This window comes from Panicum hallii, chromosome 3 (assembly GCF_002211085.1).
Source record: "Panicum hallii strain FIL2 chromosome 3, PHallii_v3.1, whole genome shotgun sequence".
Lineage (NCBI taxonomy): Eukaryota > Viridiplantae > Streptophyta > Magnoliopsida > Poales > Poaceae > Panicum > Panicum hallii.
The window spans coordinates 6,309,704-6,331,154 of record NC_038044.1 but is presented as its reverse complement, the minus strand read 5'-3'; the positions used below and the strand labels follow the sequence as shown (position 1 = coordinate 6,331,154).

At 48.2% G+C, this 21,451-nt stretch overlaps 2 protein-coding genes across 3 annotated transcripts; one reads left to right on the top strand and one right to left on the bottom strand.

Moving 5' to 3' along the window:
• Positions 1–86: 86 nt before the first annotated feature.
• Positions 87–5,792, bottom strand: LOC112887261. 2 transcript variants are annotated; one of them, XM_025953393.1, is made up of 3 exons: positions 5,559–5,792; positions 1,369–5,425; positions 87–519 (listed from the first exon to the last, which is right to left on the bottom strand). In XM_025953393.1, the coding sequence occupies exon 2, from the start codon at positions 5,405–5,407 to the stop codon at positions 1,424–1,426; it is 3,984 nt and encodes a 1,327-aa protein (XP_025809178.1). In that variant the 5' UTR covers positions 5,408–5,425; positions 5,559–5,792; the 3' UTR covers positions 87–519; positions 1,369–1,423. The 2 variants fall into 2 exon arrangements, with proteins under 2 accessions (XP_025809178.1, XP_025809177.1); XM_025953392.1 differs by having other exon boundaries at positions 1,369–5,419.
• A 930-nt stretch (positions 5,793–6,722) lies between these two features.
• LOC112886766 (protein SENSITIVITY TO RED LIGHT REDUCED 1) lies at positions 6,723–8,106 on the top strand. Its single transcript, XM_025952754.1, has one exon. The coding sequence runs from the start codon at positions 6,733–6,735 to the stop codon at positions 7,738–7,740; it is 1,008 nt and encodes a 335-aa protein (XP_025808539.1). The 5' UTR covers positions 6,723–6,732; the 3' UTR covers positions 7,741–8,106.
• Positions 8,107–21,451: the final 13,345 nt, after the last annotated feature.

Below are 21,451 nucleotides of genomic sequence, written 5' to 3'. Positions count from 1 at the left end.
TTATTTGTTCAAACTAACACTTGTTATCGACCTCATAAATTGGCACTCGTGTCTTACAGTGTGTAAGCTAGAGAAGAAATGTCATCAGACGGTAACGGTCGCTTCGCTGGCTGCTCTTCCCAAGGGCATCGAGGCAGCATGGTAACAAAGTATACATAATTTGTGACAGCTGCTGCTCTCAGCAGTAGTTAACATTACCTCGGTTTTTCATGACAGCGCCATTCGTATGTGCACTACTGAACTTTCTATATCATTTCATCCGAACATGAACACACAAAGTACATGAGATGCCTAACAACTTCACATTAGAATTGCGGCATAGCAGCTGCACAAGACCACTAGAAAAAAGAGAGTAATAAACTACAGAAACTCATTTAAATTATGACAAGAATGTACAGGCTATCTCAACTACAAAAGATTGATTCTGGCGGAGTCTGAGGCCTCATATAATGATGCTTGCTATGGTGTCCATGTCCAAACATATAGCAACAAGATGAACACTGCTTTCTAGTTTCTACCCTGCAAAACAAAAGAAGCTGTCACATGGGCAGCAGGGTTTATATAGTCTCATGGTTAAAAGACACGTGCAGTTTTCAGAATATTTTCGGAAACAATTAAGTAGGTAAAGAGTCCAACCAAATGAAAAAAAAATAAAAATCTATTCAAATGACAGTGAGCAGAATGAGGATGGATGCAATCAGAGAAGTCCTTCCCCCACTTGATATTTGCACGAGCTATTTGTAATCATCATGTGAACTACATAAACATATATTTGCAGGGAACTACATGATCTTAAACTGCTCCAAGCAACACTAACTAATGAACTGGAGAATAGAGATCTCAGAATGAAGCAGGACTACCACATCCTGACTATAACTAAGTGTGGCCTGCACAATAGTGCATCAAACATATAATTACGACATAGGAGATATCACTTCAATGCTAACTTTATGTAGGAAATAATACAATTCAAGTAACATATCGATAGAATAGTCTCCCTCTTTCACTGAAAAAACTGTAACCAATATCTGAAAAGAATGTTGCCTATTTCACAACAATCGTTATAAGTACAGGCCCAACTATGATAGCTACGGACCAAAGTAGTGTTAGAAAATCTGTTTGGACACAAAGCACTGAATTATAAGATGATATCCAGCAGAAAGTATAACAATTTCACTATAAAACAGACTGAGCTGTGCTAGGAGAAAAATAGGGTAGCATAAAACCATCTAAGCATTTCTAGTTTACATTACTGCAGTGTAAAGAGAGAGAAACAACAGTAACAACGAAACAAATTCTCATAATAATAGCCAACTGAAGCACTAAGAATAGATGGCACAGGTGAAATGTGATTTCTGCAGAAATTACCTATGCTGACGCTTCAACACATGTGCTGCTCACTGAGCCATGATGTTATTATTATTCATGACAGGGTAGCATCCATGCTGGTGTTCTCAGGAAGTGCCGTGCTGTTTTTATTCTGTTCTGGGACTGACTGCCAACTTGCTGGGTTATCATCAGCCCTGCTGCCTGGTTTTGCATCTACTGAATTCGAACCAGCATCATCTGGTCTTGCATCAATGTAAACAACTCCAACTGATTCTTCGTAATTTTTTGATGATGGAACATTAAGATCAGGATCACCCTCGAGGCCACCACAAGATGGATTCTGAGTTGCATTATCTCCCTCATCGTTAGCTTCTCCTGATACTGTAGGATCGCCATGGTCTGTCTTTTGCTTTTTTGCATTGTTCGCCAAAGGGGTGCCAGTGCCATCATCATCAAAATCATCGTTTGCTGCACCTGGCTCTGCCGGATCAGAGGGATCTTTCCTCGGTCTCTTCCATTTTTTCGTAGATGACGTGCCATCATCCTCAAAATCTTCCTCCTCCCTACCCCTGTGTAGATAGGTCCACAATTTTTTGTCATTATCATACAGTACGCAAGGATCACGTTCATAGTGCAAGCGATCAAGAGCACCGCTGACGACTTGATTAATAGCAGCCTCTTTATTGGCTTCTTCATGGTTTAGGTATTGTGAATCTCTGAGTAGTGTGCAGACATCAGCTCTAGTTCCAGTTCTTGCAGGCAACCTAGAAGCAGCATCTCTTACAAGACAGAGGATAGTAACATGTGGCGGACGATCAGGTAAGAGCATGGGGTGACCCCTAGCTTTAGCAGTGGGCTTTCCACCTCCTCTTCTCAAGGGAGCAACTATAGACTTCTCCCCATCAGCAGCAGTATAGCAAAAGGCTCTATCAGGTATGGAGTACCTCAAAAATTCCTCACGCTGGAAATATGCCCTTGCTTCGTCTGAGCTTGGGCTTATTGTGTTAAGACTTTTCTGGGCTCTAAGCTCCTTGAATCTTTCCTTCAAATCCAAGTTTGCAGGATTTGGTGGTGGAGGTGGTGGAAGGGATCCTATCTGCTTGAGGGTTTCCTGACCACTTTTCAGCCAATTAGAAAATGCATCAACCAACTTCACAAGCATCTTGTGCGGTATACACCATGCTTCTGCAGAAGTTTCTTCATCAGGATCATCATATGATGAAACAGAAGGTACTGGACCAACCCAGAACCAACTTTTGTTTGACTTTTCATAGGCAACTAGTGCTTTCCAGCTCTTTGCACCTAGAGGAGCTGTTCTAGATGACAGTACCTTCAATACTCCTCGAACTAAATCCTGGAGGGGCTCCTGGGTTTCAAGTATCCTAGGATCTCCAGGATTTGATCTAATTCGATTGACGATCTCTTGAACAGTAAGTGCTAGTGAATTGCTTGGTACATTCTGCTCTGCGGCACTGGCATCTGCACCATCAAGAACCTGTTGAGCTTGTTCTGTCATACTTTGTTCTTGAGGCGTTTTGTTTTGCTCTTCATTGTTGAACCATTTTTTGCCGTCCTCTCCATCAGGTTGCTTCGCTGCTGCTGGAGTATCCTCAGCAGGAGAGACCATAGCCTTCTTTACAGCAGTTAAAAGATGTACAACGGAGAATGAAAAGCCGGTATGGATAGTTGGTGATATTGGTACATACTTCTTCTTGGGCTTCTCAATCTTCTCAGGCTCTACTGCTACTACATTATCTTCCGGCACATCAGCAGCTGGTTCTGCTACAGTAACTGCGTCTGTGGTGCTCTCTGGCTTCTTTTTGCTTTTCTTCTTCGAGCCACTGATGTTGTCGGCCATTTTTGGACCAGATGGCACATGCTCACTGTGCTCATCCAGGCTAGGAACTTCAACTCTTCCTTTTGTTTTTTTGGACCCAGAGCTACCACTTACTCTTTCAGTACCACCAAAATCACCATTAGAATCTTGGATTGCATGGCCTGATTTACTGGCAAGCCTTTCACTTTCTGTTAGCCTGAATGAATCATTGGCATTTTCATTGATTTCATGCAGTTCGGAGTTATCATGAACATGTGTTTCCAAATTTGCCATCCCTTTCCGCTTCCTTTCACCACTGGCTGCTGGAGGTTTCATGACATCACTAATCTGTTCCGTCATCTTCACATCCACATCACGTAAATAACCAGCCTCTGAAACCTTTCCTTTGAATCCTTTGCTCCGAGAGGGTTCTAAATCTGCACCAGCAGTAGGATAGTTCATTTTGACCACTTTAGAAAGTTTTTTTGACTTTTTGACACCATGTGCTTGTCTATGAAATCCAGAATGGTGATGCTCTGGCTTCCGTTCAAGAAAATGCACGTCCCCACTATCTTCAAACTGTTCTGATGAATCAGATTCTGTCTCCTCACTTTGAGAATAGGCAGCATTGCCCCTGGAGTGTTTCTGGCTAATCCTATCAAATTGGCTACTGGATTTACCTGCCATCTTCACCTGTGATATCTTGCTTCTAGGGTCTGACCCAATGCGAGCATCATTAGTCTGTTGCTCGATGCTTTTATAGGACTTAACCTTCAGACCATAGCCAGCTTGATCTTTCCTGCTCCTGTAATCACCTGCCAACTTCCCTTTTTGCCAGTCATCTACTTGGCCAGTGTGGGTACTAGCAGTCCAGTGCATTTCATCCCCTGTTAGTGCTTTACTCTGCACACCTTTTCCACCCTGTACCCAGTCCCTCTCCGAGTACCTTGCATTCCTTCTGGTGTCAAAATATGGAGGATCATATGCTGCTGCTAGAGTGACTCCCTGATTAGGACCGGGATTCCTGCCATAGTAGTATGGAGAAGCATTATTGTTATCATGGTAGTTGTTTCCGTACAGATTGCCATCATAGCTCGTAGTCAATTCCTTCTTCTTTACTGGCTTCGGCAGCAGCCTCGGAAACCGAGTTCTGGACGAATCCCGTTCATATCCTAGCTCCTCCGAGTAAAGGCCATCTATGCTCCTATGAAGCTTCCCTCTATGTGTGCCCGAATCATATCCATACACATTGTCTTGACGAGAAAGCGCTACTGCAGCATCACGGCCAGACCCTTCCCCATACTCTTCATCAACTCCTTTCAGCATATTCACCCGCAGCAAGCCTTTAGACCTCTCCTTCGCTAACTTCCCTGCCTTCTTCTGTCCAATCTTATCTAGCTTCAGCTGATTTAAGACCTGTTTCCCAGACTCCCTGCTCCCCGAATCAGTCTCTGACCCAGATCGCCAAGCCAAAGCCAAAGCTTTTCTCTGCTGCTGCTTTGCCTTCAAAGCATCCAACATCCTCAGCCTCTCATCAAGGCTGTACCCCTCACGGCCCTTCCAGCAATCCTTGATCTCCCACAGACCCCGCACCATTGAGTTGTGGTAGCTCTGCAGCCAGTAGTAATGCTTGCGCCGCTCCGCAAAGCGGGTGCCACGGCGGTACAGGTTGACCCTGGGGTCGCACAGCCCCCCTTTGAGCTGCTTGAAGAGGGCGGCGAGGGGGCTCCCAAAGTGGAAGTTCTGTCCTGAGAGGAGCTCAACTAGGGTGCGGGCAAAGGTCTCCTGGTCCATGTCGGGCAGCAAGGCGGCGAGACGGATTCGCTCGTCCTCGCTAAGGAGGGTGTTCCAGGCGTCGAGCGAAAGCACATCACTGAGGCCGGCGAGGTCGTAGAGCTCCAGCGGCACGGCAACGCTCTGGTCCCCAACCTGGCACATCTCGGCGCCAGGCTCCCCGAGCTCCGTGACCTCCAGCTCGTCGGAACCCATCCCCGAGTCCCCCTCCTCTTCCTCCTCCTCCAGCTCCAACTCCTCCTCGCCTAACTCATCCTCCGCCTCCTCTGGTTCCTCACCTCCGCCGCCATTCTCCTCCTCCTCCTCCTCCCCCTCCTCCTCCTCGCCGCCGGAGAAGCCGTCGGCCCCGGACTCCTGCGACGGCGTGGCCCGCGACTCCTCGTCGTCCTCCGTGGCCTCCGGCGAGCCCTCCCCGCCGCCGTCAAGCCTCGGGAGCCGGACGCCGGCGCCGGTCCTCACGATCGCCATAGGGCTTCCCACCTACGCCTCCACACCAAAAAGACACCGCCACAAAGCCAAACAGTTAAAACCCTAGCCCCCAATCCACTCCATTGCCAAGAAGCAGCAGGAAGGAAACGAGCGGAGCGCAAGAACCGAGCAGGAGAGAGAGAAAACTCACCGGAACCACCCGGGCCTAGGCGGAACACGCGTGTACGCGGATGCAGCGAAACCCTAACCCTAGCGCGCCGATTCGGAGGGGACGGGAAGGAAAGGGGGGAGGTGGGGCGACCGGCCGCGTGGGGCGGAGGGTAAATAGTGGGGTGGGGGAGGAAGACGACGGCGACGTGGCGCGCGCGGGGGCCGTCGGATCGGGGGGGAGCCGCCGCGGGGTGGGGGTGGCGGCGGGTGGGAATAGGGCGCGGGGGCAGGGGGCGGGCCGCAAAAGTGTCCTCGTGTGTTTTAGTCGGTCCGCTGCGGAGGAGGAGACGGAGGGGAGGAAGAGGAGAGGGAGCCGACCGAGAGGAAGGGGAAGCCCGCCAGCCGGCGAGCGGGCGCAGGGCCCGGTAGCCCGGGTAGGCTGGCAGGTGGGACCCGATGACCATCCTACCGGGTTCCCGGGTTTGCGCGGGAACTTAAGCATCGCGTGCTACTGCTTTGGTTGATGGTAATTTGGGAACTACGGTTGACACGGAGCCAGCAAGCAGATCAACGCGAAACAAACGTTTAGTTATCTCGAGTGAGTGCCATTATGGTTTTGTACCTCAAAAGGTGTATAAGACACTGAATTTGTTTGGTTTTTCTAAATCACTCTAGTTGCTCATCCTTCTGCTATTTATCTTATATTCTCATATCAAACTATTACATGACTTCAATTTAAACCTCGATTATCTTCTTTCTTCGTCGTATATGTCCCATTTGCTTAAAAACAAACGGTTGTACCCAAAACCATTTTCATAGGTGAAGAAAATTAACACGACCTTTCCTACGTAAATTTTGTGTAGGGATAGAATAAGATAATTGAGCATGTCATGGCTAAAGCTCGGTGGATCCCAAACACTTAAAAAAAATATGATTTGTAAATTATAGCATTTTATTTTTTAAAGATAACCGAAAAAGTTTTTTTAATTAAAACTGTTATGTTGAGCATATCTTGCGATGTTTTAATTGAAATTTTTGTGTTGAGAATATCTTGCTGATTTTAATTAGTTATCTAATGAGTTTATTTTGTTCCTATGGTAAATATTCTATGGCACTAGAGCGAAATGCTCTCTATTATATTACTTGAGATACATAAGACATTAAGGCAATGATGAAGACCGTTTTGTGTCGTAGGCTAGTAGCTGAATAAATGCATGTACCTCTCCCCTAAACCACCAACTAATCCTTCGCGCCAAATCTGGACCGTTGAGCTTTCGTATCAGACGGTCTCCATACCCCGTCTCCGCCTCAGACCATCCCAATTCTCCGTCTCGATCCAATCCATGTCCGCCGCCGCCGCCGCCGTCGCCCCCGCCGTCGCCGTCGCTACCCCCACTGCCGGCGGCGACTGGACCGTCGTCCGCCGCCGAGGCCGCCGACGAGGCGAGGCCCCACCCACCGCTTGCCAGCCCGACGCTCCTCCGCCTCTCCCCGTGACCCCAATTCCCTGGGTCCCCTCCGACCCCTCCCTCGACCCCGCGCGCGTCTCCCGTCTCGTCGCACGCGCCCACGCCGCCATCTCCCGCGTCGCCGACTCCCGCCTGTACCGCCGCCTCCTCCTCCCGGATTCCCCGCTCCGGCGCCGCCTCGCCCTCCTCGCCCCCGCCCGCCTCTCCCTCCTCGGGGTCGGCAGCTTCGAGTCCTCCCCCGCCGCGCGCCTCCAGCTCGCGCTCGCCGCACTCCTCCGCAGGGACTTCCTCCCTGACGCCGCCTCCGCGGACCTCTTCGATCCCGTCCTCTCCGCCGTCGAGTGCGCGGCCGCCGCCGAGCTCGGGTTCTCCGTCCCGAGCCTCGATGACGGGTGCCGACGCCGCGTGGAGGAGCCCACGCTCTTCTACATGCCCCACTGCGAGGCGTCGCTCTACGACGCGCTCCTCGCCGCCAACTGGGAGTCACCCGCTCAGCTCCGCCGCGTCTGCGTGCTCGGCAACAGCTTCCGGCGGTACGCACTGCAGACCGAGGACAACCGCTCGGCCCCCGCCGCCAAGGCAGCGCATGTCCTCGCGGCCAGCCGGTTCGCGTGGGGGGAGCGGGTCGGCGAGACTGGGGATTTGGATGACGAGGATTGGTTCGCCCGCGCGTTCAACGAGACGAGCTGGCATTTTTTCGAGGTGGACGACGACGTCGACTTGGCCGCCTGCATTGCTGGTGGAAGGAGATAAGTTCCAAAGCTCTGTCCATGCCTTCATGGAGCAATTGTGAACCTGTATGTTGTGTTTTGCTTGATCGGGTGCAATGTTGATCAAGGTTTAAATTCAATTTTTATCAACTATATGTGGTTCTCTAGTGGATGCAAAGTTGCATATTGACTGCTATTTTCATTCTGCTCAGATATTCAAGGAACACCATAGGCACTTCTATTTTACTGTTTTTAAAATAACTAGCTGGAGAGCTTGAATTGTAGTGATGTATTATTAGAATTTAGAGGCAGAGATTGAGTTGGATCACCAGTAGACTAAAGCTTAGCATCAGGTTCGGAGTTGTGCCACAATTTTCTAGCAGTGATCAAGATCTAAAAGTTACATTTTGACAGTATCTGAATTTCGGTTTTATTATTATGTAACCTACTATTTAGCTATTTATTCGGGCTAAACGGCCATTTAAACAGGTTAAACGGTCATTAAACGGACTAAACGACAGATTAAATGGACACGGTAGTTAGCATGTAGCGTTTACACGATGTGTACACGGGCTAAATGGCCATGTAGGCAAACAGTATTGGTAGATGACAATGCGGGTTCTTTTTCAAGGCAACAACACTACCTATGTTATTAGAGTCAGGGAAAAATTTAACAGGAAGACCCTTACTCCTGGCAAAGTTGAGTACTGTTAATCAACTGAAAGCCGCTAAAAATCTATCTGAAAGCGGGCTGATGCAAAATATGAAGTAAAGTTTACATCAGTTAGAGCTCAAGCTACTGGATGAACTTTCAAAAGACAACTGCCGAGTGCCGGCTGGGACCAGCTTCTTTTCTTCTTCGGATGTAAAACCCTCTGTGATGAGGGTTAAGAGTTAAGATATCAGTGCCGTTTGCAGACTTGTTTTTCGGAAAGGGTACTCTGCTACTCCTACCTGTCCGAATGTTTCAGGACATGTACTGTCTTAGTGTTAAATCCTATCAGCTGCTCCTGTTGGAAAAAGAAAAGAAATTTGCACCTGTTCTCAGCGATTTTTTTTCCAGATCATATTTTGGGTTGCATGGAGTGTAGGATCTCATGCCATTTAGGATACTGATCTGCAGAGTTGAGACATAAAACCTTGCACTTGTTCTCGATCAGTGTTGCTCCCCCCCCCCCCCCCCCCCTGCTTCCATCATTTGTGTCTTCTTACAGTACTGTCAGGCATGGCAAGTGATTTATACTTTATATATGTATAGGAACCAACATGAAATCTTTTTTCTTGGTTCAACTGCTAGAAATACTGATATTATGATATCTAAGTACACATGTAAACATTTTGAGCGATATTGTAATCACTAGGAACTTATCTCGCTCTCGCCAGTTACTGGATGCTGGAAAGTGAAGCTGTTGCGGCAATGGTTTACTGAGCCAGATTACGAAGGATCCACACACTTGTAAGCATATCATTTCAACTGATTGCCTGTATAGTGGAAACATACTCATTCTCCAAGCTGACAACCTGATGTAGAAACCGGCTGGCAGCTTCATGGGAGCCCTAGCCCAATGTTGGTTACGGTTGCATCTGTACCTTTTTTCCCGAGTTTTTTTTAAAAAAAGGGTTAAAAAAATTTAAATTCGAAAAAGGGGTGCCGGTTTGGAAGAATTCGAAAAATAGGTGCCGTCCGCCCGTTGGACGGGCAACGGGCGGGGGTCGAAAAAAAGCGAACAGGCCCCAGGGGAGGGGTCTCTTCGCGAAAGAAATCTTTTCTTATTCGCGAAGAGGCCCCTGACGCGGCATCCCGCCCGTCCAACGGGCGGGAGGGAGGCATCCCGCCCTCCCAACGGGCGGGAGGTTCCCCCGAGGGGCATCCCGCCTTCCCAACGGGCGGGACGTCCCCCCCCCCCCCCCCCACTATTTAAGCTCCCCACCCACCCCTAATTCTCATAATATTCAGCAAAAATCAACAAAAATAGAAAGGGAGGAGAGAAAGAGAGGAGAGGAAGCGGCGAAGCCCTGTCGACACATCAGTTTGGAGGTATATTCTCGTTATAGTCGTATAATTATCAATTGTTTTTACGAATATTTGTTAGGGTAGTTATACGTAGAATAGTTTTCAGTATTTTCAATAGCTTTTAGAAATATTTATTTTTTAGAAATATTTGTTAGTGTAGTTCTATTTTAAATAGTTCTTAGTATTTTCAATAGTTTGTAGATATATTTCTTATGGTAGTTATATTTTGAATAGTTTTTATAGTTTCAGTAGTTTTCAAATATATTTCTTAGTGTAGTTATATTTTGAATAGTTTTCAGTATTTTCAATAGCTTTTAGAAATATTTGTTAGGGTAGTTATATTTTGAATAGTTTTTAGTAATTTTAATAGTTTTTATATACATTTCTTAGGGTAGTTGTGTTTTGAATAGTTTTTAGTATTTTCAATAGTTTTTAGGAATATTTCTCAGGGTAGTTATATTTTGAATAGTTTTTAGTAATTCAATAGTTTTTAGATATATTTCTTAGGGTAGTTATATTTTGAATAGTTTTTAGTATTTTCAATAGCTTTTAGGAATATTTCTTAGGGTAGTTATATTTTGAATAGTTTTTAGTAATTCAATTGTTTTTAGATATATTTGTTAGGATAGTTATATTTCGAATAGTTTTTAGTATTTTCAATTGTTTGTACGAATATGTGTTACGGTACTTATATTTTTCATGTAGATATGGCGTAGACACCGGAGCTCCTTGACGCGAACACCGACGAACGGCACATATCGTACCTGGCAGCGGTGGAGGGGCAGGAGCTTCACGAGTTGCGCCCTCGTGTAGCAAAGGAGTTGTTGCACCTGGACGACCGGTGGCTTGACAGGTGATACTTTGTATTTTTTTACGGAACTAATGTATAGCTTGTACGACAATTGTAACAACAATGCAAAATATACAATGCAAAATATACAGGTTACGTGAGGCTGGTTTGCTGCCACTCGCACGTATGCTTCAGGTCGGCGACGGCCAAGACGGTGGCGCCAAGAAGCGGATGCAGCTCGACCGCTCTCTACTTGCGGCATTGGCGGACAGGTGGCGTCCGGAGACGCACACGTTCCACTTGCCGTGCGGGGAGATGGCCCCCACGTTGCAGGACGTGTCATACCTGCTCGGGCTTCCCATTGCGGGTGAAGCTGTTGGCCCGATTGTCGTGCCACCTTTCTGGATGGCGGAGCTTCAGGAGCGGTTTGGTCCAGTGAACCCGCCACTTTTTGTGAACGTACCGGTCGCGCCCGGCCCCGCCAACAGTTGGGTAATACAATTTAGGGTGAGTACAAATATTTTTTAATTAATTTAATTGAATCATATGTGACTACCTCTAAGCATTGAACAAATATATTTCAGGCTCAGGATCTCCACCCTCTGGCTGGGCAGTACGAGGTGTCGCGCTGCCTGGAGGCATATCTGTTGTAGTTGTTCAGCTGGACTTTTTTCTGCAACTCTAGCGGGAATTATGTGGATAAGGTTCTCATCCAGTACGCGCGCGCGATTGCGGATGCGGAGCCGGGCCAGGTACCTGCGTGGAGCTAGGGATCGGCAGTGCTTGCTGCCACGTACCGAGGCCTTTGCCAGGCGTGTTTCAAGACGGAGAGGACCGCCGTCATCACAAGCTGCCCACTTCTGCTGCAGCTATGGTCGTACGAGCGATTCGCCATAGCATGCCTCCTAATCAGCGAGGAGCCTTATCCGCCCAAGATGTATGGGATGTGGCACGAGGATAGCCCCACGATGGGTTCGCTTTGGACCGATCGACGGGTAAGCTCTTTAATTAACTGTTGTACGTTTCTGTATATGCAAAGTACCGATGCAGTTGTGTAATTTTGCAGATGAGCTGGGCACATCGGCAGGTCCGAAAAGCATACCCGCAGTTCGTGTCCGAATTTGATCGGATGCGGCCACAGGATGTCATCTGGACCCCGTACACCGCTGCGGCTATCAAGACACGTGCGCCGCACGGGTTGTCCTCTCTCTGCACGCGTGACGAGGCGTACTGGCTCACAAAGGCAAACCTAGTGTTCGATATTATCGTCGAGCCGTACTGCGTCGAGCGAGTGATGAGGTGCGTCGAGCGAGTGATGAGGCAGTTCGGGCGACGACAGCACTTCCCTCTCCTACCTCGAGCGTTCCAGGCCGTGCCGCGCAACGTACACAAGTAAGTTTGTGATAACTCGTTTTGTATTAATTATGTAATCGTTATCATAAAGTAATATTGTCTTTCAAATGTTTGCAACAGATATTCGCGCAGGGGATATCATGCTAACAAGGTCAACTGGGTCGTCAAGCTGCAGGAGTACGTAGAAGGGTGGCTTGACGCACGTGACGATGTGTGGGACGAGCCGCAGCCACACACGGAGGTGTCATACAGCGCATACCTCAGCTGGTACCTCCTTCGCACGCGTCCGTACGGTACTCTTTCACGTATTGATGACGCCGAGCATCAGCACCAGCCGACCATCTCGGACACGTATCCCTCATACCGTGACCAGGCACAGCGTGGCGCGGTACGTCTTTCGCAAATTGAATTATTAAATTTTTTTTATAAAAGATCGATAACAATATTACTCTGCTTCCCATTACGTATGCAGATCGATCTGATCAACTTCGCGAAGGTCGAAGCTTCATCTCAGATCACGTTGCTTGAACGTGGAGTACGTGTGCCGGAGGCACAGTACAAAGACAGCTTGCGTAAGATTCAAGACAATTTGACGCGAGCGTTACGTACACTGACGTGTCGCGGCAGAGACGACGTGGGGGCCTCCAATTCATCTCATGCGTCTGCCCACGTGTACACAGCTGGCCCGTCGACCTCTGCAGCACCGCACGCAGCGTCCAGCGGTACTGCCGCTAGTTCAAGCTGTAAGTCCTTTATAATTGCTATTTCGATCACCTTTAATTTACACGACTAATTTCGTTTGTTTCTATAGTCATGCACTCGAGAGCATTGGGACCTCCTCCTGCAAGAATGGAGCCTCAGACGTTTGGCGCCTATGCTCCAGGAACGTCTCTCCCGTCGGGTTCGACGCCAGCTGCTCCGTACTCTCAGGACTATACTCAGCATGTATGGTCGATGGGAGCTTCTGCACACGGTGGTCCATTGGGTGTGCCGGACTGGGACGACTGGGAGGGCGGCTCCGCCACTTGGTCGGAGTTGGTGGGCGGCGGCGCCGGGCCTGACATCATTGGTCCCTCCCAGACGTATGACGCTCCAGGTGCACAGTCCCAGGATGACCCGTTCACACCTGCACCTCCTGCGCCTCGTCCTCACCGTGCTCCAGATGCATTTACGTACTCGGAGGACCACATACGCCGACGGGCTAGGACTAGGGGGGAGGACGAAGAGAGCGCGAGGTCCGGGACAGGCGGGGTAGATACTCCTGATGCGGTGGACTTTTTATATTTAAACTATTTTTGTATGATACTATTTTCTTTTTAATTGGTTGACGTATCGTACTATGGTAATATTTGGACTCTACGTTGCAAAACGTTATCGTTTAATCATCTTCATACGAGGGATACAGTACTCTTCTTCGTAAAATTGAATTAAAATTTTATATGTATACAAAAGAGTATGGCGAATAAATATTGTATTTGAAAAATTTCTGAATTTCAAATAGTTTGTAAACCATAAATTCCAACACAACATAACAATTCCAATAAAATATAACAAAAATAATAAGCAGCAGGGGGACCTCCCGCCCACTGGCCGTGCTGGAGGCCTCCCGCCCGCTGGCCGGGCGGAAAGCCTCCCGCCCGCTGGCCGGGCGGGATGCCTGCCTGAGGGACCTCTTCACGAATAAGAAACTTTTCTTATTCGCGAAGAGACCCTCGGGAGGGGCCTCGAAATATTTTTCGAACCTCCCGCCCGCTGGTGGGGCGGGAGGTCCTCGGCTCCACGCCTCCCGCCCGATCAACGAGCGGGAGGTACCCATTTTCCGAATTGTTCCAAACCGGCACCTTTTTTCGAATTTAAATTTTTTTAACCCTTTTTTTAAAAAAGATCCTTTTTTCCCAGTCTGCCGGATCAAAGGGCCACAAAAACAAGCCCATGGTTCATATCAGCCCAATTAGGGACCGAGCCCTTACAGAATCCATGTAAGGCCCAATGCTTCGTTTGGCAACAGCCTGTTCTTGCATGGTAAGGCCCAATGCTTCGTCTGTCGTCCTCTTCTTCCCGATCTCAATTCTCCTCCATTACCAAGGTCATCCTCTCGAAGGATGAATTCTAGACTTGGGCAAAATAGGCTAGGATCGAGCCCCGTAGGCCGAGCTCGACCCTACGTTGGTTTAGATCCGGGATTATGCTAATTTTGATCGCCTGAAGAAAAATAGAGGCAGCTGAAATAATTAAATCAATTGCTTTAACCCTTAAAGGCTGGACGGCCCAGCCTAAGGTCGAGCCTAGCCTAATGGAGTTATTGGACGAATGTAGACACTGATTTTTTTTTAGGGAAACTACGGCGGGCAAGCAATGTAGACACTGATTCATCAAGGATCGTCCCCGTCCTCCTTGACATTTGTTGGAGAAGAATGATGACAACAACACCCACGCAACCGAAACGACGATGGTGGCAGCTCACACACTAGTGAAAAACAGTAATTTGAGAGGACCATGGTCATGATATATTAATCAGAGCATCTCCAATATATTACTTATCGCTCTCTCTAATACTAAAAAATTGATATTTTGGTGATTAGAGGTGCTCCAGCAGATTACCAATCCAATCCCCAGTACCTTTTTTTTAATAATCACCAAAACACACCTCCCACCCACCTAAATGAAGGGATTCATCCCTCTATTCTATTCTTGGTGATTGAATTTAGGTAGTCTGCTGCAGCAACCATTACCAAAAATACAAAAGTAGTTATCGGTAGTGGAGAGAGTGTGTGTTTTGGATGTAAGGTATGAGTAATCTGTTGGAGATGCTCTCACAGCTGGCTTGTATTCGTTACTATCTCGTGATATGTCTCGTTAATTACCTTTATCATTATGGCGTTCGTAGCAATAATGTGGTGCCATGCACGCAGGGACTGAAAACATCTAAGGAATTTGGTACACATTGTTATGGCAGCATCTATTCCACTGTTTAATTGTATTACTGTACCCTGCCGCTTGTGCTTCATTGTACAATCCGTGTGCCCCACTGATTGGTAGGCGTGTTGCATTAGCTGGATCGGATGGTCACACTTAACTGAGCTACAGCTGCCTTCGATCGATCCAAGCCCAAGTCAATGCGTGACAGTATTGTTAATAATTCTCGCTTCATATATCGGTCAGTGGAGCCAGACGAGCGAGGCTCGATCGTCGTCGCTCGACGAGTAGGCCTGCTGCCTGACGACCTTCATGGAAGAGATCGGCCGGTGCGGGCCCACACACCACGCCTGCGCGTGTAAGAGGGAGATGACAACACTTGGAATGTTATGGGTAAAGACAAAACATTAAAGATTGCGTCCGCAGCAGCAGTGTCGTCCATACATGCAGCCGCAGGGGCAGAGTGGTCCTTCAACTTCTCTCTCTCTCTACCCTTCTCTTCTTCCTCTCTTCTGCGCGCGTGCAGTGGAGGCAGGAGGCAGCCATGCGTCGCGTACACAGACACATGCATGCAGATACACACACACACATACATGATACATGTACAGAGCCGTGCAGTAGGTTTGGCATTGAACTACTCGGCGCGCCATGCCACAGCCAGGCTCTCTTCTGCCGGCCTCCCTCTGCCTCCCTCCCTCCATTCAGAGAGAGAGACAGACAGAGGGGGAGAGAGGGAGAGAGATGCTGCCGGCCGGGCCGGCCTCTGTGTGGCGTGAGGGAGAAGAGAAGAGGAACAGGACCAGCAGAGAGAGGAATGAGATGGGTATGATTTAAGAGATGATGAGGGAGTGGTCACATCACCACGCATCAGTACATCAGAGGATCGGATCGACCGATCGATGCCGCAGCTCAGCCGCTAGCTGCTAGCTGCGCTGTGCAGGATCGATCCGCGCCTACGTCCGCATGCGCATGCACGCAGCGGCGTTGCAGTTGCAGCGTGCATGCGGCGACGACGCGCGCACAGGCAGGCAGGCAGGCATGCGTGGCCATATAAGTCGCCATGCGCACACCTACATATATGTAGTAGTAGCAAGTACAACACGTCACGTGCGTTATTGTACATGTAAACCACCAACAATATGGGTATGTATGTATATATATGTGCAAATTGTTGTGCAGCTTTTGGGGCTTCGGTTCCCTTCTACTCTCCTTGGCTGGCCTGTACCGTCACCTTCCACTGACATCTCTGTCCCTCCTCGATCTCTCCCTCCCTCCCTCTCTAAGTTTTTTTATCCGGTGTGTCCATGGCTGCTGCCTGGGCTCTCTCTTTTCCACGCATGGCGTGCAATGCATTGGCAATAACTCTTGTGTTGTCCAGTCACAAGATCTATAAAACCTCAACTACTGCTTCATCAACAGACAGCGATGACACTGGTTTTGAACTTGGTTTAGGGTGTGCTATAGATTGAGTTATTGACCAGCGGCACATCTTTGTCACTTTGGACCGGGAATTAAGAACGCACGGATGCATGCCACCAGTTGATCTGTAGATGGAAGGGACTGACAGACACCACCGTTACGAGTAAAACTGAAAGGAAATTCAGCAGTGGTACGCACCGGCCTAACTGCTGCTGCCTCTCTATGGTCTACTATGCGCACGGTGTAGATGGAATCTCATTCAAGTCAGTGGCCAGCAACCAGCAGCATGCGGCCGTCCCTGTTTTCTTTTAGAAACTTTGATGCAAGATCTCAGTCCCTCTCACGGCAGGGGGTAGCTGCAGACCTCTTTCCGAGAAACAGGCAACTGCGCTCTCTGTAGTCTGTACACTACTTACATATATGTATATATACAAAACCAAAAGGCTATGTTGTGCATCTAATACCTAGCTACACGTACGTGCATCAACCGATCAGAAAACTAGCTGTGGGCATGCATGTACATATTACTAGCAATTGCGCCATCACAAACTGGACAATGGGGAGCGTAGGGCTGCAGCTTCTGCATGCCAAGCCATGCAAAGCTACATATTTGTATATATATTAAACCAGTAGCATACTACTAGCATGAATGAAATGCACAAAAGAAAGCGCAAGGGGCACAATGAATTGAATGTGTTGAGAGAGATGGATCGAGAGGGACAAGATGTTTATTTCACATGCAGATGACTTGAATATACATGCAAACGCACAGCTAGCTAGCAGCTCTACTAGCAGCAGCAGCAGCACGCTCGCAGTCGCAGGACCGGGCCGGCCATAAAAGAGTCTGTTTTGAATTGTAGATAGATGGCCAGTGAGTGAGTCAATACGCTTACTCACTCTCACAGTCTCACCCAGTCGTCACTCCGGCCACTGATCTGATCAGTAGGAGTACTGCTGAATTCTCGAAGAAATAAAGGGTTGTGTATGCATATGGCGAGGCAGAGATCAATGCCTGCCTAGTTATTAGGAGTGCAGGAGCATACAGCGCGAGAGGATTCATGGAGGAGAACAAGCAGCAGCAGCAGCAGCAGCGGCTACTGATCCGATCCACACTACCATGTTTTGTTCTTGTCAAGTTATTGCATGCACTAGCTAGCATCAGCTACGTACCATAGCTTGCTAGTGGCACACTGTAGTATATGTCTTTTGTAGGAGACGCTGTGTTGTGTTGTGTGGAGTTACTGCACGCAGACGCATGCAGGCTGCAGGCCAGCCAGCTTTCCTTTGGTCAGATAGTAGACAGAGAAACCGAGAGAGAGAGAGAGAGAGAGCGCGCTTTGGGTAGAATGATAGATAGATAGATAGACGGTGCATGCAATGCATGTACTGTTCTTAACATTTCAAACCTTTTTAGCAGCAGTACCACAGTACTGTGCGCGAGTGTGTCCTTTGGTCCTTGGTGTTGCAATTGCTCTGGGCAGGAATTGATGCCGCAATGCAATTGCGAGCCTGCTCTCGATCGGAGCTGTGCTACAGCTAGTGTACGCGGTATACTATAATATTCTTCGAGATGAATCATCCGTCAGATCAGATTAATGCTGCGCGCAGGAACGTTTAATTTTGATTCGGCTAGCTCTTAGTGCAGCAGCAGCATAAAATTACGGTAAGATCAGTGCGCGTCCGGCTGGAGATTCTCGATCGTCACGTGGAGGCCTGCGCCATGCTTAACTTCTCCATTAGCTACTGTTCAATCTTCCTCTCTGCTGCTGTACTTTCTGAAACCTCGAAATTGTCTCTGCTCATCTTCATTTCTCGCAGCTTCATCTCCTAGCTTAATGGGGTTGCGCTACAAGATAGTACTGGTATTGTTAATGTCAATGGCATCTCTGTTATGCCGGTATATAGTATTTAGGTTCAGTTCATATATAGTAGCAGCTAGCATGATGCTATATAATGATCATGTTAAAGGAAAACCATCCAGCTGATCGATGAACATTTGCAAGAGCAAGGAGATGGGCTGCTTGAAGAGGGAGGAACAAGAAGACAAGCGGGAAGAAAGAGATGGAAAAGGTGGATCGGAGGTGGAAGAAAAACAGTCTCTGACAGGCAATAACTTTGTCAACTTTGTCGAGCCAAGGAAGGCAGAAAAGAACGAATAGAATTATTGTCTCCGCGTAAAAAGGCCGAATTGAAAGGGAGCATGCAGCATGACGTTCGCCTCTAGCTGCGTGTGACACCGGCGTCCTGCTCGCTTGCTACTGTAGACCGTAGCAGCGGCCCAGCCAGTACTGCTGCCGCTGCTGTACATGGATCGTATTCCCGAGACCCAGACATCTAGAAACCCCAGAGAGAGAGAGAGAGAGAGAGAGAGAGAGATGCTTCTTCCACCGCTGCTGCACCAGGCAAACAATAAATCCCTTTGCAGCCGTAGCAGGAGGAGGAGGAGGCCAGCAGCGTGCGTAGGATCTAGCTGCAACTACATGCATGTATACATATATGCATATATATATATATATATATATATATATATATATATATATATAAATGTATGGTGGCATCTCGGTCAACTCGGCTTGTGATCTATCAAATCTGCAGGCCTCCGATTACATATAAGGGCCGAATCGCTAGGTACACGCGCCCGGCCGTATGTAGTAGATGGATGTATGAAACGAAGAAGCCGCAGCGACGACACATCACAGACATGCACGCACTGTGCGGCTGCAGCTGCATGCATGCCATGCCCACACGGTATCCATGCCTGCTCGGTGCCTCAGGCCCAGCACCGGCCGGCCGGCCGGAGTTACCCCGGCCGGCGTCTTCCCTGATGAACTCTCTCGTATACGTACACACGTATTGCGTCATCCTGCATACGTTTACTACATGTATTTGTATTGCATGCTGGATTGCTGGTCCTGTTTTTGTGGTGACAACACGCACGCTGCAACTAATGTGTCTGGACGTGACCCATGGATTTGGGATCGACATAAAACCTACATGGCGGTACACGCATTATGTGCATTAGTGAGCGGGTATATATGAATCTCTCTGAGTCTTCTTAATTCTCGACACAGTAATGAGATGCGTGCGGTACCGTATTATTTTAATTTAAAACGGGCATGCCTAGCAGCTAACGTGTGTACGTTACTCTAAACAGGAGCACTGATCCAACCATTTTATTTGGAAATAAATCTCATGAATCAAAGCGCAGTAGCTAGGGTCGTGGTACCATTTTGGCTATCTGAGGCACGATGATCAACCTGCGGTGGTGCAAATCTCGCAAGTAAGCGCATAGGATCCTCTAGAGGCCAGTACATACCGCGCCGTTTTGTAATGTCGACTCCAAACAGAGATCTAAGTTTGAGGTACACGCATGTAGTGCATGTTCTATCCACCATGATCAAACTAGTAGCTAGCTTAAGTGCATGCAAACAACTAATAAATTGAGCAAGTGCGCGCTCTCTCTCTCTCTGGTTCAAAAATTCTTGTTGATTTATAAATTTTCAGGATATTTTTTTTACCTAGAATATGCCAACTGTATATTCATAGAGTATTGAAGCTGAAGTAAAACTGCACACAATGATAATATGCAAAAGTGTCCAGCACGGCAATCTCAAGTTTGCTACGCAGGCAGGCAAGCAGGCCAGAAGGATGGAGCAATGATGTACCAATGAGTAGCTATACCCATTTACTAGCTGCTAGCAAAGGAATGTGGCGAAAAGGGAGATCGTCCATTCCAGGCAGCAGCATGCAGATATAACTAGCAACGCACAAACGAATTTATGAAGAATTTCGCAAATCGATCTGCGTACACACATGCCATGCAGCACCGTACGTGCCTGCAGGGATCGGAGCAGCAGTGGTAAGATGCATGGATGGATGGACACATACGCATCAAGAGAGGACAAGGCATTCAGCCGGCCGGGTCACTCTCGCAGCCCAGAAGCATCGCGTCCTACGTCCTTGTCAAAACCTAGCTAGCTCTCCGATCGACCCATCCCCTCCCTCTGTCTCACACCACCCGCAGCTGCGGCCAGTTTGTGTGGAGTGGAGTAGTGTGTGTGTGTGTGTGTGTGTGACGCCGGCTGCTGGGCGCGCGCTGGCCGCCCAGACTGCTGGCTGACTTTGCAACAAGACTAGTCGATCGGCCGCGGCCGGCCGGCCGGCGACGTCGCGCATCGGCTGCCCGGCCTGCTGCTGTGCTTCTCCGTTCAGTTCAGGGTTCAGGGCCAGGCCAGGCGAGACAGCACGTCGCATTTCGATCGATGGAATGGACGTATGCGCGCGTGGCAGCAGCATGCGTTCATGTGCCTTGCCTGAGTTGCCTTGAGCTACATGTACTACGCACGCACAGGCACATATATATTAACGGCAGCCAGCAGGAGCATATATATTAACGTGGACCTAGCAGACTTTGCAGTGCAGGCCTATGCCATGTATGTAGTAGTATTTACCTCGAGCTCGTGCAGCCATGCTCTGAATTCCTGAGTAATTGGATTCCGTGTCTAACATTTCTTGCAGGCCGGACGGCGGGCCGGCCGGCCGTCCATTCCTAGCTATTTACTCCTCAGCACCGTTGCCCCGATACGCTTTCTAGCTCCGGCCCTGTGTCGATCGCCCGGTTTTCTTGTCTGCTCATCCCGTCACATCAACTTTGAATCCACTGCTCGTTTACAAAGGGTTAGCCATAGTAGGGCCAAAAGAGCCCTTTGACTTAAGTTTCCTTTGAACCGATAGAACTGTGTAGTTCAAATAGAAAGATTTATATATTTTTTTATAAAATTGCTTTTTCTTTATGGATCTGATTGCATCAACCTTATGTCGCAAAGCTATTGGATTTTAAAGCAATGATGCATGGTCAAAGATTTTTTTTTTGAGTTAGAACAAACCTAAAACAACTGTGTATTTGCCACAGGAGAAAGTAACTCCACGATATATGGACAATAGGAGTACAAGGATCAGACTTAAAAAGGGCTAGGTTTATATTTTATATATTTTTTAGGTAAGAATACGATTAGGAGTTGAGTTGGATTGTGAAGGGGTCTTAGCGCCATAGTCCATTTTGCCACTCTTACGCCCAAGCTCGAACTAATAGGCATCACGCCTCCTTCTTGTAAAATGCCATATCATATAGCTGCTACCGTAGTGTTTTAAACTTCCTTTTAAAAAAGGGAACTAATAACTATCAACTAAGCTAGATCCATCCATACATCACATTTTGCCCATACTTGATTTATTCCTGCAAGCAGCGCCCACCTAGCTAGC

Bases quoted from the DNA above. Each gene is read 5' to 3' on its own strand.
- LOC112886766 (XM_025952754.1), top strand. From the start codon at position 6,733: ATGTACCTCTCCCCTAAACCACCAACTAATCCTTCGCGCCAAATCTGG.
- LOC112887261 (XM_025953393.1), bottom strand. From the start codon at position 5,407: ATGGCGATCGTGAGGACCGGCGCCGGCGTCCGGCTCCCGAGGCTTGAC.